The sequence below is a fragment of the Zonotrichia leucophrys genome, chromosome 5, assembly GCF_028769735.1.
Source record: "Zonotrichia leucophrys gambelii isolate GWCS_2022_RI chromosome 5, RI_Zleu_2.0, whole genome shotgun sequence".
In the NCBI taxonomy this organism is placed as follows: domain Eukaryota; kingdom Metazoa; phylum Chordata; class Aves; order Passeriformes; family Passerellidae; genus Zonotrichia; species Zonotrichia leucophrys.
In genome coordinates this window covers 17,732,564-17,751,191 of record NC_088175.1, presented here as the reverse complement: position 1 = coordinate 17,751,191, position 18,628 = coordinate 17,732,564, and the positions used below count along the sequence as shown (strand labels likewise).

The window sequence follows — 18,628 nt, the reverse complement described above, 5'->3', positions numbered from 1 at the left end:
GTTCAGGACATTGTTTGCATAACTCATTTTGATTTTTTCAAAGGTCAGAGTGGTGTTTTCATTTGTTTCTGAAATACCACTTTGCTGCTGCTGATAATAACGTGAATGATTTAAATATGAAAGTGTCCTCCGCTCTAAAGAGAACAAACTATATACATCAATTTCTAGGTTGTTTTGTGGTGTAGGGGGAAGACTATGGTTCGTGTAGTGCAGAGGTTTTCTCTATTGATATTTTCTAAATAGAAAAAAAGAAAGGTTAGCTTTCTGTGTTCTCTAAAGAACTGCAAATCCTGAATATGAGTGTAGACATTACAGAGAAGCATTTCTGTGACAGCAAAAAGAGCTGTGGTCCTGGGTGTTTTGCTGTTTGCATGTTTCTGTCTGAAATTACCTAAACTCCTGGTATCCTGTAACACTATGAATTGTGAATTATTGTGCTTGTTGCTATACAAGGCATAATTGTTTGTGTATTGTTTGTCAGAATCTCACTCTGGTGTTTATGGTATATATTGTTTGGTAGCAAAACCAGGTACTGACTACTCCTGTCATTTACTTCCAGTTTTTTTCTGACACTGTTACCTTTACTTGAGGGCTTGCTTATGGTCTTACATTCCAACCGGTCTCTAGAGCCTTAAACACTTGCAACATGAAGGTTGCAACTGTTTCTGCCTTCAACGTGAAGGTTAACCTCTCTGCAAGTGTTTCTGTGTTCTCCTCAAGCCTTCTGGAGGCCTTGTTTGGACTCTATTTGCCTGTACTGCAGATGAATTTTCTCTGAAATGTGCCAGTTATGGCCTTTGAGTTTGCTCTATTTAGAACATTTGCTGAAACATCAAGAAAGGCATTGAGAATAAAGAAGCAATATATAATGGAGATTTCTTGATGGACACTGTTGTTATTTTCCTTGCTTGATGTATCTTATCTGTGATAGGAGAGAAGTCTTGAAAGGACATTGTTCCATGAGTGGCAGGAGTATTTTAGCCTGCCCTTTTAAGGGATTAGTATCTGCATCTTTGTGTTCATGCTCAGAATTACATGCAATCACTTAGTGAAATTCCTGGGGTGGAGATTCCATGGTTTCCCATCTGTGTTCCTGAGTCTGGGAGCTTCTGACTAATTATACCATTTTCTGTGTACTTGTAGGAAACAATTTCATTTTGGCTCTAGAAAAAGGGATTGGGTTGGAATGGAATATGGGATTGCATAACTTTTTTCATGTTTAACCACAAATTCCAAAAATGAAAGCTATTGCACTTCCTCTGAAGATACCTACTCTTGGCTTTTGGTTTTCAGAGTCAGTAGAAATATTCAAACCCCATATAGAGTCCAAAAAGACCTATCAATTGAAAGGCTTACCCAAAATTTGTTATTAATGAATCTAGCAAAATTGCATCTCTGACGAAACAGCACCATTCCTAGATGCCTATTCTCAATCCCCAAGTGGAAAAGATGTGTATAATATGCAGTTGGGATGACCAGCAGAGCTAGCACATTGCATCATAGACTTCTCTGTCCATGCTGGAGGAGAAAACATCACAAACACAGGTGCCTGGTCAAATGGAGAGAGGAAAAAAGCTTTTAAGCTAAGTGTTGCAAACAAAACTAGTGCTTACAGTCTCTACCTCCTATCTTACAGTTGTAGGTAGAGACAAATCTCATGAAAAATGCTTTAGTCAGTGGGTGATCAAGTAAGTTTTGTGCAAGGTGAACATCTTCTGCAGACAGGACCTGCCAGAGAGGGATCTTACAATGAATACTGGACATGTCTAGGAACTGCATTTTAAAATGTGCTGTCTCATCTCTTGGTACTATACAATATAATTACCTTAACATCCTTTTACTCATCTTCCTCTAATGACAAACTTTGTCTGTCATCAGATGTATCAGTTTCCTGGAGAAAGATTTTGTTGACCCAGTTTACCAAGATAAGTCTGAGCCTTTTCTGTAGTTTCAGAGAATTAATTACAAATCTCCTGTTCTCAATACTTAATTGTTTCCTGTCAGCTGGCCTTCTTGGTCAGCATGCCTGTTGCTGCCTGCTGGGGAAAAGGAGATAACTGAATGATTTGGGGCTCTCCCATGATTTTCCACCGCACCACCTGTTTTGGAAGTGGTTGTAGAATTGCCAAACACATTGAAGTGGTTACGTGTACCAGCTCCTAAAGAAGCTGAATGGGAGGAGTGGTTCTTGCCTGATGGGTTTTCAAAGGGAGCTGAGACTTTGATGTTCTGTTTTAGCAGCTGCTGGATATAGTGCCTCAGCCCTGTGCAGCACTTATGCCCCAGCCTTCAGGCATGGTATTCTTCTTTACACTGCCAGAATGGAGAGAATAAAATAAAATAAACCAAGAGTGTGGGCATTACCAACAGTGTTGCTTTATTATATTTTACACTTTGAGCTCTAGTACTTGGTGTCTCATGCCAGGGAGTACCTTGGACTTAATTTGGTCTGTTAGAGTAAGAAATTTATTTCACTTCAGCTTTCTTTGCCTTTCTAATTGCTTCTTCCTCACCTCTTCTGTTTTATATCTGTTTCTGAAATAATAGTAGCAATTTGTCTTTTGTTCTGTAACGGCCGCATAAAATAGGGGGATATTTACATGTGTGGTGCCCCAGAATTCCTTGCTTAGTCTAGAGGGACTGGATCATCTTTCCCATAAGGATTGAGGGAGACAGAGCACCGTAGTGGCTGAAAGGCTTCTTATAAAGCCTCTGTTAAAGCAAGAACAGACAACACTCCACTGTATCTGCTGAAGGCAGTTTGCTGGGAATTTCCCTTCTACTCACTTAACTCTTCACTGCCAGATATAAGATGTTGTAACTCATTTTATTCTGTTAATATTGAACTTCTTTGTGGTAATGTGGACTCCTCTCTGATTTTGCTTGTTGAAATATTGGTTTACTGGAAACACTGGAGGCCGAGCTCTGTTTTCAGGTGAAGAGGCTGGTAGATTCCAATTGTAGGAGTGGAAGGGGGACTGTATTCTGTGTAGTTTAAAACGGAGGCCAAAATTCTGGTAAACTGGAGTGGTCTCTTTTGGCAAGGCAGTACACTTCTGTGGTATTTATCTCTAGAGGACAGAGTCAAAAAAAAAGGGGAGATTCTTGCTCTGCAGTACTTGTTTTTCCAGGTAAGGCTGTATAAATAAATACAAGCTATTCTAGTCTTTTCTTGCAGTTCTTTGTAATACAATTCTGATATGTCATCACCCAGGCAATAAGGGGGACAGATGTACAGAAGTTTTTGGGAAGGAAATGTCACTATTGGTTTTTTGTCTTTGTTCTAGTGCTGGCTACAGAATTTCTAAATTTTTTCTCTTCCCATATTAAAAATCCATAACACCTAAATCAAAATGGAACCTACCATAGTATTCTGAAATTTTTCTTAGGCTGCATTTTAGCTATCAACAAAACACAACGTATTTGCTCTTTTCTGAAAAGTGGTTTCCTTCAAGTAGGGTGTCTCTTGGGGATTCTCAGAAGGAGCACTACAGACCTGGAAAACTTCTGTCACTTTTGGCCTGAGAAAATTATTGCTAGGAATTTGTGCTATCTTGGTTGAAATAATAAACACTTTTGTAAAGTATCTTCCATTTCCTCTAAGGACATTGGGTGGAGTGAGGGAAAAATAGCACTTACTTTTTGCAATACGAATACAGTGCTTTGTGGCCATCAACGAGGCTTGCAGTGATTTAGAAAAAAAAAAAAAGCTGTGAAACAACTAGCATCACACCTCTGGTGTTGCCTTGCTGTCAGTGTGCCATGCTGCTCTTAGCATGGCTGAATGTCTATATCATGATAGTATCCATCTGTGGTGTCTGTATAAGTAGCCTTTTTTTCTTATATTTTTTAATTTCCTGCAGTATGTGGGATAGGATGATCTTGCCTATGCAGCATATACAGTTACTGAGCCAGCTTCTTCAGTAGATAACAACCCATGCTAGATTCTCTGTGTATCTGAGCATATTCCACCAACATCCCCTGATTATATTTGACCTAACTTTGTAACAGACATTAGGAAGTGTGTGCTGTCAGATATAGTCACTTCCTCCTCTAGTCCATTGTTAAATGTTCAGGGAGCCAGGGCAGGTGAGTCAATCTTTGTACAGGAGGTGGAAGTAGAAGAATTCTCCCTCAGCTCCAGCATAAATGAACTGCAAAATGAGCCTGAGGAAGAAAAAAAAATCAGTGTAACAGATGGAATCACTCTCAGATACAGTCCATTTTGTGTTATACCTTGTTACCTTAGAGAAATCCCCTTGAAGGATAAGGAAAGCAGAAACTATGTATACATATGGAATTGAGTTTCTAACACTGGGCAGATAAGAATGCTGGAGGCACCACTTTGCCCAGCATGTGAGTATTGTCAAGCTTAGGAGACTGTGCAATCTATCTTTTTATTGGCAAACTAAGTCCGTTTCATTACATTGGATGTAGGTTGATAAAATTCAGTTGTTTAAGGGTAGAAGTCTCTTTAGGACCTTTACTTTGCCCTTGTATTCCTTGGGGAATTATTCAGCAACAAGAGACTTAACCACAAGCCCCCAGCTTCACAGCAAGGACCCAGATAAGTGACCTTCAGTTCTTGTTTTGTATCTTTTGTCTTCTTTTACTTTATTTCAGCAGCTAGATATTACACAGCTTCAGTTGTGTTACTGAACGGTACCACAGCAGATGCATCTTACGGGTGCCGTGCTGTTTCTCTACCTCTTTTGCCTGGAACATTTATATTAAGATAACTGTGGCCAGCTGGCGTTCAGGTGGCACTTTCCACAATCCCTGATTAGATGAATTTGTAGATGTTTGCTTAGCCTTCTCTGTAGATGTATGTAGATTATAAATGTACAGTATTGCTTCTTTTGTGAAGTTTTTTTATCTGGCTATAATTCTTGAAATGTACAGTCATGATGTCAGGCAATTGTATGCTTCAACTGCCTTGTCCCCAAAGACAGACCATCTAAGCTGCCAGATTTATCAAATCTTCTCTAAGAGACACTCATAAGAGTTTTCATCTACCACGTAACAAGGTGGAAGTTGTAGTGGATGTCAAGCCAAATTAGTTGACATCCACTTTAATTCCAGTGCAAATTTGTGAAATCTAGGGGCTTGATGTGCTCTCTAGAGGCTTCAGTGTACTAGGTCTTTAATATTTAGACAACAAAATGGCCAAAGTAAAGTGCATGAGATGTCTCTACTACTTGGTCAAATGGCACTAAAATTTTGTTTGGGCCTCAAGTGGATTGATATCTGAACAGCACAACCCTAAGGAATCCTTAAGGCCCCCCAGTGTAACACCATCCTGTGCTGTGTCTTTTGGGATACTGATGTGGCTGGGGCATTTAGCTCTGGGCAGGGCTTTGAGTACTCTTCCCCCATCTCATGAATACTAACCCTGAAAAACTCAACAGCCTGGTTTTGTTTGTTTGTTTATTCTTCTCAAGTGCTCCAGATTTCACCAGTTTAGCCCAATTGTAACTTTTCACTTGCTTCTTGGGATTTAAAGAGGAGCCTGAGCTGCTTTCTTCATTCCCCCTTTTCTTAGTCATTGGGATCTTGCAGCTGCTGCTTGAGCACATATAGCAAAGAGCACCACACTCCAGGAAAGCTTACACAGGAGGAAGCTTAATGGAAAATATGAAAGGGGAAAAAAATGTGTTTGACGGACTTTTAATATAAAAAGGGGGTAAGAAAAGAAAAGGAGGAGGGGGAGATTTATTTGCTGTAATAGGAACCAAATGTTGGCTGGGACAGCAGCAAGTCTCACTCTTTCCCTGTAAACTCTGTGAGCGGCTTTTCAAAGGCATTACGGGGTGCAGGGCTAATTTAGTGGTCCTGACTTAACCCCTGCCTCTCTAGAGAGAGATAAGGAGTATGGGTTTTCAGGAGAGATTAGTGACTTTAATTCAGTCAAAAGCATATTCTAGACAGATAATAGTGCCCATTTATTGTTTTTATCCTTGTGTGCTACTTCTGCTATCCACCCATAAAATGCAAAATCTGCTTGCATAAAGCACTAAAAAAGGCTTTCTGTCTAGAAAAAAATAGAGTCTTTAAGTCTTTTTCAGTTTGGTTTTCAATAAACTTGTCTACAGTGAAAGAGAGAAAGTAGAAGAATGTTACAACTCCTCTTCATCGAGTTGGTCCACTTGATTCATGCTAGGCTTTTGCAGTGGAACCTCCTCAGTGAGGAGTACCTTTCCCATCTCTTAAGTTGTGCAGTACTTCATCTAATTTTCTGTACTTTGGATTCTGTGAAGCGTGTATATTCACACCAGGAAACTCTGCCTGGATTAGGATAAGCGATCAAATTCAAGATGGCACTTAACACGTGTTTTTAGTCTGAATTACTTACCTTAATAAAAACAGATCCAGACAGTACAGTGAGGTAAATTAATTGTGTCCACCCTGCTCTGTCTGAACTTCCTTAGTTAATTAATACTTTAAAATTGGGAGTAGGGTGTGTGGGACCACGCAACACAGTTCAGGCCGTTGCATGTCAGAGTTAAGCAGGTAATCCCCCCAAAACTCCCTTATGATAGCAAAATGATACCAGCTTTCTATTTTAGTCTTACTGTATATATGCCTTGCTGTTAAATATTTTTGCATGCTCTAACTGTGTTTGCAGGTGTGGAAATGTGTGCAAGAAACATGAAGCCAGAAGAGCCTTCCACTCAGTAAAGCTCAACCCTGTGTTTGCACTTATTGAGGGTGGAAAGGCTTGTGATTTGGTTAGTCTCACTTGGAGGAGATATGCTCAGTTACCTTCCTTATCTTTCCAGTGACCTGATGAGCCACAATGGGATGAAGACACTGAACTTTGTAGTCAGCTGATTCAGCCTTTCTTGATTCGACCTTTCCGCTAGTGAATTTCAGAGCTGCCGTGTGTAAAGAGGAGGAAAAGTGCCAGGTGTTCCCCAGACCAGAGAGACTGACAGTATTTTGTAACAGGCACAAAGGGATGCTACTAGGGTCCCAACAAAAATTGTCTCCACTAAAGGGTAAAGATTGGATTTAATTTGCTGAGACTAGCATGGTTAGGGCTTCTGACTGAAAATGCCAGCTAAATCCAGGAGTAGCTGAGATAGGTTAGGCCTTTCCTGAAGAGGTTATCCAGTGCTCCATAATCTCATTCTGCCCTTCCCCTCCTAGACTATCAGAAGGCTGTTTTGATGCACCTCATTTCTAACCTAGCAGGTTAGACACTTAACTCTCATGATCTTTCCTGTATATGGAGACCTAGGACGTAAAAGGCACATAATCCCCAATCTCCATTGCCTTTGTTATAAGAAAATACTGATGTTCCAAAACCCAGGTTTATCAATGACAAGGCAACAGCAAGAATAATTTTCATAAGCTAGGGAGCAGGAAATAATTTATCCAGCAACATATACCAGAAAAGAAGGAAGCCTGTGGACTTTGATAGTAGTTGTAGAAAAAAGTGAAGAGCAAGAAGGCAGTGGGCTTTCCATATATAGCTATTGTGCCTGCACATCTGGAATAATAAAGTGGAAAAAGTTCACGGAAAAACAATGTGCAATCAAGGCCAGAAGGGACTGAGTTGAGGAAAAAGAAGAGAGCTAAATGTGCCAAGGCTGGCTGAGCTCAAAAGAGGCATGCATAGTTCTAGTAGTGAAGGCTTAGTCCTGAAATAAGAGGAATGCCATATAATAAAACAGTGAAAATGTAAGTTTAATTGGGAATGCTGGGGGAAATTCTTGATGCTGAATATGTACCTGCTTGTGGAGTTGTGCAGCTGAGTGTGACACATGGACTCCTACAGCCACTGAAATGTTTTGATCCTGCATCACAAGGAGATAAGCTGGATGCCTTTACTCACATATTTTTTTCTGAGTAAAATTCTTACAACAATATCAGTTCTCTCAGTTGAAAGGGGGAAGTGCGAGAATAGCAGAGGGGGGGACTCTTGGCAATTGCTAGATATTATGCATAGTAAAATGTTCTGGAATGCTTGAACTGTGCCTCTGGTTGCTCTTAGAGTTAACCTGTGAATGGATTTGGAAATTGCAGTTAAAGGCACAAAACTTGTCGTTTTTTGCCTAAACCAACTCAGTTCTAAGGTTTTGCATGTGAATATTATACATCTTCTGTTTTCTCATGACACAAATATATTGATGGTAAGAGCCCCTTCTGTAAGTAAAAGTAGCTTGAGCTACTGGGAAAAGGGAGAGAAGAACTAAGGCTGAAACTATTTCATGATGCCTTGTCAATAATAGAGGAAAGTTTGATGGTCTGTGACAGAAACTCCCCTGCATCTCTGCACCAGGTCTACCATGGGAGATTGTGCTTTTCATTTTGAACTGGATTTGAACCCAAAATGCGGTTCTGCAGGTTTCTTGTGCCAATGCAGTCTTAACAAGCCTCTCATTAACTTTAGAAGCTTTTCCTTACCTTCTTTTGATGAGTACAAAAGTAGATTGCAGGTCAGGTGATGGCATCCTCATTTTATACAGGCCAGCTGCTTCCTGCCCCTTCCTTGTCTCCAAGTTCCTGTACCATGGGGAGTTCTGGACACCTCACAGTGCCTCAGATCTCCAAAATCCCAGGCTTAGCTCTTACAGAAATATTCAAAATGCTTTGTTTGCCCCTGGTGTTTTGTGAAACTGTTTTTCTTTACCTTTATAAGACAGCTCATGCAATGTTACAAAGCAGGAGGTTTTTACAGGCTTGCATGTTCCAGCAAACAGAGCGCCAGTCCTTGCTGAAGTGTAGGCTCTTGCTGACTAAACTGCACCAAAGTCACTCTTTCATAGACACTCCTGATAACAGCAGAGGCCAGGAGCAAGCCATTCTCAAAGACTTGGTGCTCTGTTTTTCAGTTTTTAATTTATTACTTTTGAAGCTGAGGGGAAGGAAAAAGGAAGAAAGACAAAGTAAGGCCTTGAGGCAAGTGAGAGGCCCAGAACTCCTGCATCCTAGCCAGGACCCCAGCGTCCTGGGCTTCATCCCACTCTGTTTATCATTGCTCTGTAGCCAGCCCCAATCTAGGACCTATTGTTAGGGATGGAAGAAGCACACAGTGTGCCAAAGAAAATGTTCTGTGTTTTTCTGAGTGCCTGAACATAAGTCAGCAGGATGCTGGGAGCTGCCACACTAGACAAAATCATCAGTTACTATGCCAACTACTTTCTAGCAGCTGGTACTCACCAAGGATTTGTACTGAAAACTTCCTAGACTTGTCATAGCATCTGAATGCCCCGTGGGAAGGAAACTGGTGCCCAAGGTTGTCTTGTGTTCTATGGCAAGGTCGGAGCACTGATTTATAAATGCACTGTGTTCCCTTATTGCCAGCTGTGGCTCTTGTTCCTCCATAGCTCCAGTCTTTACAGGAAAGGACTGTACTGATGCAAAGTAATTTCATTGTCAGCTTGTTTTCTTGTTTAGTAGGAAAGTAATATTTTTCTCCTTTTGCTAGACCTCCAGATATACTGATTTCTGCTGTGATCCTATCAGTTCTGACAAATGAAGCAGGCTTAAACAGAGGAATATTCTTCATGAATGCTGAAGTTTCATTTACACAATAATTTGAGCCAGTTTGCACTGCCTTTCAATAGGATGTAGACACTTTTCAAGTATTTCACAAGTGCCTGCTTAGTGAATGATATATGGAGAACACCAGTGTACTTCATGAATTGGTATTGTTGCCTGCCACGCAGGAATTGGTATCAAGCAAGTGCCCAGCTGTGCCATTGGAAGAAGGCTTCAGCTGAAATATAAATGTAAGCCTGATGTGTCATTCTTTTAGTACAGACTTGCTGTTTGTCCTATAGTTCTTTGTAACTATGAGATCCTCAGAGACTGGTGTTCTGGGATCTGATCTTATCTACAACTTCAGTCCTTGGAATTGTCTTCAAATTGTTTTGAAATGGAAACAGAAGCCAGCTCTCTCCTTTCTTGTAAGAGCTGATACTCACATCCCTTCTGTATGGAGACTGGATTTCATAGAGATCTTTTTTTTCTGAAATCAATGAAAAAATGCATTAATGTTTTGTTAGTATTTTAGTACACTAACATTAGTTTCTAGTATGGGTGTAAATAGTTGATTACATAAAGGCTGCTTACATCAGAAAAAGGGCCAATGGATTGGAAAAGGGAACTAGAGTAGAAAGGGAGTTTGGAACCAGAAAACCTGCAGATGAATGTATGGTGTTCCAGCACTTTTGGATTGGATCCCAATCATAATCGCACGGTGATTTGTTGAAAATGGTCTCACAAGCAGACCTGTATCTTTTGTGGTACAAAAAACTGCAGCAGAGTGGTTTTATTCTGTCAGTAATTTGGAAGAGAGAATTCTGGCCCAGCCTTTATGAAAGCTACAGTTGAAAGAAAGGAACACAGTGGGTCTCTTGCCAATAACACTGAGTAGCCTGAAGAGCCGCTGGAAGGACAGAATCTTGCTTACAAAGGATGGGCCATAATGCCAAAGGCTGAGATTTCCTGTGCTTAGTGAAGGCCTGAATCCTGGCCAGGTCTCTAAACTAAGCAACTCATAAATAATTCTGAGCAAGCTGTGAGAAGATTGCTCACAACCAGCCTGGCTGACAGAATGAAACCAAATCTTTTCTGGTGGCACAGTCAGGAATTTCTATTTCCCATTTGCATGTATGTGCATCTTTGCCTAAATCTGTTGTCTCTACATGTGAAGAAATGAATATTCAATCATTAGTGTTCAAGCAATAATCCTGAATTGAAAACATGCAGGTCTAGGAGTACTGACTCTACAATTCTCATTAGGGGTGTGGAGGTTTTTTCTGGTTATTTTTGGCTTTGCCTGAAACAGTGTAAGTTTTGAGAAAGCTTTTAATTCAGTTTGAAGTATTTATCCAGTCCTCTTAACAAGTGAACTCTTTAATATCCGTTAAGGTGTGAGGTCCTCTACTGCTTTTTTGCAGTCTTCATTATGGTGCTGAACAAGCTGTAATTTCCTTAAGCAGAACTAATTTCTGCTTCAGGATGCAGAAGTGTTGTCATGCTGTAATAAGTCATCCACCAGGAGAGACTGAGGATAGGAGATGCTCCATGATGCATTCCTGTGAGTGTGGCAGATAGACTGAGAGCTGGAGCCTGTCTCTGGCAGCACAGTGTAGAGTTTCAGATCCTAAGCCTCTTCTGTACCAGGGCAAACATCACCTTATAGATGTAATATCAGCACTTGATAACATGTTATGTGGGGACTGAAGGAAGCTGCAGATGAAGTATCTCTTTATGAAAGTGATCCCAAGACTGGCAAATGCACTGGCTTGCTGTTGTCAAGTATTGTATGTTTATATTATAGAAGGTTGAAGTGATGTTTTGCAGCATAGTACATAAATGCAGAATAATGCATTTACTTTGATTTCTGCCTGTAAATAAGGAAAACCCATAGAAGCCAACAGAAGAAGGATTCTGCAGGCCAGGAGGATAAAATCTGCTTAGGCAAGCAACAGTGTTTTCAATATAGTGTCTAGAAAAAAAGTAAGTGGTTTTTTGTTGTGTCATGGGGAGAGAAGGTATTGGAACTGCAGGGAGTTGTGTACGAGATTGGTTAAGATTTTTTTGGGGAACAAAGTTTTGTAGTTTTGTTTGTTATTTTTAAATTTAGTTTTTCCTAAAGGTTTAATAATGTAGTTGCAAGAGCGTTTGCCTGGGTAATATAAGCCAAGTTTACCTGGGCAATACTTTGTCAATTATATTGGTTGAAATTGAAAAAGTGAATTAAAGCAAGTTAGAAATCCTGTGAGAGAATTTGAGAGTTCATTGAATTGGACAAAGATTGGAGAAAGGCAGCAATCTTGGTGCATTTTTAATAAGTCAGACTTAAAGATTTGTAATTCCATAAGTTAATCTTTTGCTAGATACCTCAAAACAGAAGAAATGAGAATCAGGGAAATGTTACTAAAATGTTGCCATTTAGATGGCCACATGGTGCTGCAGTCATTGCACATTGTCTCTGTGCCACAAAATCTGGCTATTGGCAGGTCCAGTTTTAGTGGAGTTGTTCGTTCATATCAGTTTTGTCTCCTCCATTTTTTCTTCACTGTTATATTTTAGAAGTAATCACTCAATCCTGAGCTTCTTAAGCATTCTTTTGGATCAAAGGATGAATTTTATGCATTGCAGGTTCTGAGCTGGAGGTAGATATGGGAGGAGTTGGAACAGATATTAGTTTCTAGAATGAATAATATAACTTGAATAAATAGCTTAAAGAGTGCTTGAGTGAATTCTTTCTGAATGTTTTAAGAGTTTGCAATGACAAAGCTTTTGAGGGAAGGAGCAACATATTCAAGGCAAGCTGAGATGTGTTTAAACAATCTAGATTGTAAGTTGTGATAGGTTCCTGAAGCAAAGAGTGTGCAGTGAACTCCCTTGCCAAAGCCATGACCTACACTCCAAACCGTGCCATGAAAGACACCAATTATCTTTTACGTCCCTGTTATGTATGATGTAGATAGGAAATGCAAGGGAGACCTGCCTTGGGAATCCAAAGGACATATTTGGAAGGAGTGGTTGAGAGAAACATCAGAGATAACAGACACTTAGGAAGTTCAGGCCTTGAGGCTTGAAGGTTATATTAGCCAGTGTCAGGATTCAGTGAGTCATACAACATCTGTGGTGTGAGCACAGAATGTGTGAATTGCTGGGTCGTTGTAGCCTCTTCAGGACACCTCGTGGTCCTGTCAGTCCTGCGAGCCACCTGCTCTCTGCAAAGCCCCTCAGCCTTGTGTAGAAGTGTGTTGGTGCTGCCTTCTCTCCAAGGCTTACAAACTTCAAAGCAAGCTGGTGAGCTTCTGTTGGTGCTTATCATGTTGCAGGCCACAGCTGAACTCCTACCATGTAAGCCTGGGCTGCAAGAGCTCCTGTCTCTTTGCAGGAGGCCTTTTGTCCTCTAAGAAAAGCTGCCATTTCTCAGAGGATGAAAGAAACGAGCCTATCTTACTCCCCCCCAAGCCTTTTGGATTGTAACTGTATGGAGTCAGTATGTATCCTAGTTCCAACCTCACCCAACCAGTCCTTTATCCTCTCTGGATGTTGTACTGCATGTGTATTTCTATTCTCTTGTCACTGCAGCATGGATGTGTACAAGTGTAATCCTTGTGTTACTGTATTAAAGTCTCTACAAATCTAAATAACTACTTATCTCATTAGGAATGGGAATCAGCTTTTTTTCCTGCTGCTATTCTGCCTGTCTTCAATGTTAATCAACCACAGAAATGTTCCAGTTTAGTGTTTTTAATTTCCTTTCCTTTTTTCTCCTCAAGAGAATGTCTAGTAATATATTCAAGAAAGTGCTTAGCAGGAAGCAGTTGGCACATGACACCTCTAGCAGGTGTTGTGCTTGCTAAAGCCATGTAGTACAACTTCATAGCTGGCTAAATATTAAGAGATTTCTTTGAAGCAGTGCCTTATAGGCAGGAGTCCTTAGATGCAGAGTAGTGAAAACTTGGTCTCTCTTCTTTCCTCAGGGCTCCAGAGAATCATCATTTTGCCTTGGAAGGAGAGATGGAGAACAGTGTTTACAAGGTGACACGGGGTCCTGTGGCACATCCCAGCTATCAGCTGCAGTTTGCTGTGCAGCAGCTTCAGCAGCAGAAACTTCAGTCAAGACAGCTGGGGGAGCAAAACCAAGCACGGCAACAGGTAACTAAGAAGAATTCCTGCCTGGGATGTAGAAGTGCTGGCCAAGTCTTAGATGTGAAAACAAACTCAGGGACAGTACGGATGGCAGAGATTTTGTCAAGGAAGTAGCTCATAAAGTGGGTTGCAACAAACCCAGTATTACCTGCAGTAGTTTTGATAGCATTTTGATGCTATGGTTCCCAATACCTTCTTCCATTATGTTGGCATCTTAAGAGCTGGAGAATGTATGAAAAAGGGCTGGTGTTATTGATGTTCTGGATGACTCCTAGGTGCCAAAGGTAGACCACTGCGTGTGCAACAGCATTTTCATTCTGCTGGGAGAAGCTTTCAAGGTTATAATGACTTAATGGATACACTTGTTACATTCCTTTGTTATTATGAAGAGAGAGAGATGTATTCTGAGTGATGTCCAAAATGCTTCCCTGCTGAAAGAAAGGAAGCCTTTGGGTGATGAAACCTTCATTCAAAACAACTTGGTCTCCAGTAGCAAGGAGCTATTTGTTAGCAGTCTGGCATGACTGGACTCCCATGAACAGACCTGACACATGGAGGTCTGGACACCCACTCTCCCTCCTGTGAAGCAGATGAGTCATTAGTCAGGGCCCTTGGGAATAGGTTATAGGCAAATTGGGAGTAATCCTTTTCTGGGAGTATCTTGAAAGAGAGGCCCTTCTGCTTTTTGTTCCTTGCTCTCCTTTCAAGGCCCTTACTTAGCTGTGTAGTTACCACCCTCAACTTCTCTCAGTCTTCTTGCTCTCACTCACTTTCTTTCATCTCTGTCCACTGGGCTCTGGGTGGGCAGATGTGGCTGCTCACAAGTTCAGGAAAGAGCCATAAACTGGCTTGTGCCTGTGAGGAGGCTGGAGCTGGCCATGGGGCCTGGCTGAGCCTTCTTCTAACTGCTGACATTGAGCTGATGTTATTCTTGGCCTGGGGCAGAGCCATTACTCAGGAGTTTCTGTTAAAATGATTCTTTGTTAAACCTCCTCTCACCCCCACAACATCCCCCATCCTTTCTCTCCCTCCCTTCTCCTTCTGAGCCAAGCATTTTGGAGTTGCTGTGTTGAAGCTATTGCCATGCTGCAGGGCTCAGGCTGCACTGAATTTGATGTTATTGAAGAAAAATACTTGCTGAACATGGGCGCCTTCAGACTTTCTGTTATGAGTAAAATGTCATCTTAAAATGATTGTCTTCTGGACACTTCCTGTCAAGACATTGTGAGGAGCCAGCCAACCCTCCTCTTCCAATAACAGTTGCATCAATCCTCTCATGCCCACCCTGCCAGTCATGACACTACCCTTTCCTTCCCTTGCACCCTCTCTAGCTTTCTGTCACTGATCATTCTGCTAGTTAGCTTCTCAGACTTTAGTCCTTTAACTTGGCCTTTCTAAGAACTGCCTTCTTTTTTCTGCTGCTTATGCGTTCTCTGACCTACATCTTCCCATTCACACTGCTTTGACTTTTGCACCATCCTTTCATGCTGACCCTCACTTGTCCTCCCCTTTTCCTAGCTTGCATAGCTTTACCACGTTTCCTTGTCAGTGTCACCTATGCTACCTATCTCCCATTGCCTGCTGTTTTGTTCTCTTCCTTCTCATGTATTGAGATCTACATCATCCTTTGTTGTCTTGCCTGTTAAATTGAAATTTGTCAGTCTCCCCTCAGCAGAAGAAATATATCCCTCAAGACTGAAGACCTATCACTTGAAAGAGTGTCATCATCTCTGTACTTTGGGGAATGTGTGCAGGATATCCCTGAGACTGTTTCATCTGATTGTTCAGGTTCTTGTTACAGTTAGAAGGCAGACTAGCCATTTGTCAATAGCTGAAGTACATCTATTAATGAATATATCTTGAGCTGCTCCCTGAGTGTGGTATGACCATTGCAACATGACTAGGTGCCAGTCTTTGCTTCTGTCTCTGGCAAACGGACTAGTTACACATGTAACTACATATATGTGATCAAGTTACAAAAGCACCATGATTAATAACACAGCAAATGCTCCTCCTGTACATTAACCTGCTCAGTATGCTGGAGATGAGATGAAAAGCATGGCTTTTTTAATCAAGTATTTGTGTCATAAGAATCCCTCCATTTACCAGGCAGTAGATCTGTCTTATCACGTGTGTAAACATGAAGGCTTGTTGTGTGCTTTGTTGCAGCACCCACTCTTGGTTGAACACTTTCCAGACACATAAGAATGATGATGATTTCTCCAGGCATTTAACGATCTGTGGAATATCAAATACTGTGTGGGTGGAGGAAGAGGAATTCTAACAAACAGTTTTCACTCATTGTATGCAGAAGCTAGTTCACACAGTGTAGTATGGTAGGAATAGACCTTTGATTGCAGAATAGGTACTTGCTTACTTGGATTAAAGTGGCTGGATGAGAATCTAACAAATAGGTGGAGTGATATGGACTAGGAACAGACACAGTACGGACCTTGAGAAAAGTGAACAACGATAGGAAGGGGGAGAGTTTTAAAGTAGAGACAAGAAGCTTAAATCTGATATCAGTAAAACCAAGGAACAAGAATTAAACAAGAATTAACAAAGTCAAACCAAAAGACAAGAAAAACAGGCTTATAGCAGTGTTTTTCATGTTTAAAGGAGACTTCATGTGACATGTTATGACCTAGATGTTATTATCACTGCTGCAGTTGGCAAGACAGTTAATATACCATCATTGTTTATTCTCTAATTGTTTCCTGTACTGGAAAGATGCCATTAGCTGTTAGGGAGGTTCCTTCTTTGTGTGGCTATGTTCTGTCTGCTTAGCCTAGCATCTACTGGATTTAAAATTTTATGCCAAACATTTCACATGGGAAAAAAGCTAAATTAAAACAAGGGAAGTACAATTGTATGGTGGAATGATCCCTGTCAGTCCTGCTTACATCAAAAAGGCTCCTGTTAAGTAAGACATGAATCATGTTAATGAGTTGTGTGGGCAGTTACGTGATCACAGTTTCCATCTCAAGTTTAAGTAGATTTTATGCTGTAGAAGATTAGGCTGAGTTAATATGAAATAATTTTCCTCTCAGTCATTTAAAAATTGTATGTCCTCTGAAATATTCCTCATTTCATGAAGTTCAGCAAATTTTTTGTCTTTTCAATATTTCTGATTCCCTCCTGACATACTTATCATTTATTTAGATATGACTGGAAATGCTGAGTACTGTGAATAATATTCCTAGTGTTCCTAGAACTATATTATTGCTGCTTAAGGATACAGGGCATCTTTGAATGCAGCTTCATCATTAAACTGTTTTCTAAACTGTTGTATATTGAACTGCTGTCAGATTTGCAGTATCTCTTTTCCTTCCTTCCTTTTCTTGTTCATTCTTGTTTTGCAGCTTTCTCCCTCAGATTGTTTTCCCACTAAATGTGCTAACTGCCATTTTTCCTATTTGAGTCTTGTGATACTGATGAGTCAAAGTCTCAGTGTAAGTAAAACAGAACAAGCATTCTAAAAGCAGTAGTCTGAGCTGATTTATACCAGCTGAAATTTTGTCCCCATGTTTCTGATCCTGTCACTATTATTAGAATTATGGTGACGCCCAGATGTCTTAACTATCTTTCCAATACAATGATACAGTCCAATCTTTGCCCCAGAGAGCTAGCAGTACCAAGAGAAATAAAACAGAAGGCATCAAGTCAACTGAATCAAGTATATTTTTTTTCTTGCTCTGAAGAATTTACCAAAGTGGACATGGTTCAGGACAGTCTGTGCATACCATACGCTTCTTCTTCTTCTTTAAGAGCTTAAGATACTCTTTTTAGTGCAGTTTATCACTCTGGTAGTTAATAGTACATTTTGAGCCTGCTCTTTATTGCCACTTTGTGAATTTTCAATTCAACCAACCATTATATCCAAACTGATTTAACTGAATGCAGTAGTGTGTTCAAAATAATTTCCCCTAAACAATTTATATGGCTGGAAAGGTCTTCCAAGGCTATTAATTCTCTGTATTTTTGCAATGTTATCTGAAACACAACTGCTTTTCTAAAAGTGGTTGCTTGTTTTGTTGGGTTTGCTCTTTCTTTTTTTAACTTAGAACCTCTTTATTGTTTATTGCTTGTAAACATCTCAGTTTGCAGTGTCAGGGATTTGGACTAGCTGCACAGATCTTTATGCAATACATGTGTGTGTGCATCTGTCTGTCAGTTCTCATACACTGCTGAGTCTCTCATCTTTTTCAGATTTGCTGATCCAATTGAATGTGAATGACTGTGGGATAGAAATCTCACAGCAATGTTTCATACAAATTACATTAAAATCCAGAGTCATATATCTGGGAAGGGGGTTCAGCTACTGTTCCCATTAAGGCAATAGCCTCAGTATGAGGCCATTCCTAATTAGACAGCACAAAATCCAACACAAGAATGCCCAGACCCATGAAGGGAGACATAATTTGGGGTATGCTTTATGTTAGATACTGTAAGACAGATTTGCAGGAAATGAGCTTCATTACCTCTTCTGGTCACACAGTGAACGTGTTTCTGCATGCAACATTTGTTCCATTACTGTGCTGGGGATGGGTGTTAGATACAGGGATGGTAAGTGCCAGGAACATTCTTTCTGTTTTTGAAGAGCATTATTATATCTGCTTTTCTTCAAAGTACTACACTCCCTCTGCTTTTAATCACTAACAGCCCCAACTTAGCTGCTACTTATACTCTTAGATGTTCAATGTCCTTACTGACAAGGTGTACACATTGAGATTTTCTTATTAAAAATTTATTTTTTTGTCCAAGGAATACTTTGTGTATGGTGTTGTAGATGTTGAAACAAGAAAATATTGCTTCAGTCTGTGATGTAGGGAAAAATACTTTCGGTCAGTTCTTTCTTTATGGGCAAGACAGAGTTAATGCTGTTCCTCCTCCCCAGAAAATTATGCACTAGAATTAACTCACAAATAATTTACAGAAATTTTAGCTAAAATGTCTTACAGCTTTTTTAGTATTTTTCAGATTTGTAGCTCCAGAGACT

General features: G+C 40.4%; 1 protein-coding gene across 9 annotated transcripts in view; it reads left to right on the top strand.

Moving 5' to 3' along the window:
- Positions 1-18,628, top strand: part of TTLL5 (tubulin tyrosine ligase like 5) — a 123,664-nt gene that overhangs the window by 85,432 nt on the left and 19,604 nt on the right. For all 9 annotated transcript variants that reach the window (XR_010440525.1, XR_010440523.1, XR_010440526.1 and 6 more), the window contains one exon: positions 13,461-13,635. Coding sequence is in view for 5 of the 9 variants with exons in the window: in XM_064714805.1 (XP_064570875.1) it covers positions 13,461-13,635 (175 nt within the window). In the remaining 4 variants the exon portion in view is untranslated. The remainder of the gene's footprint in view (positions 1-13,460; positions 13,636-18,628) is intronic.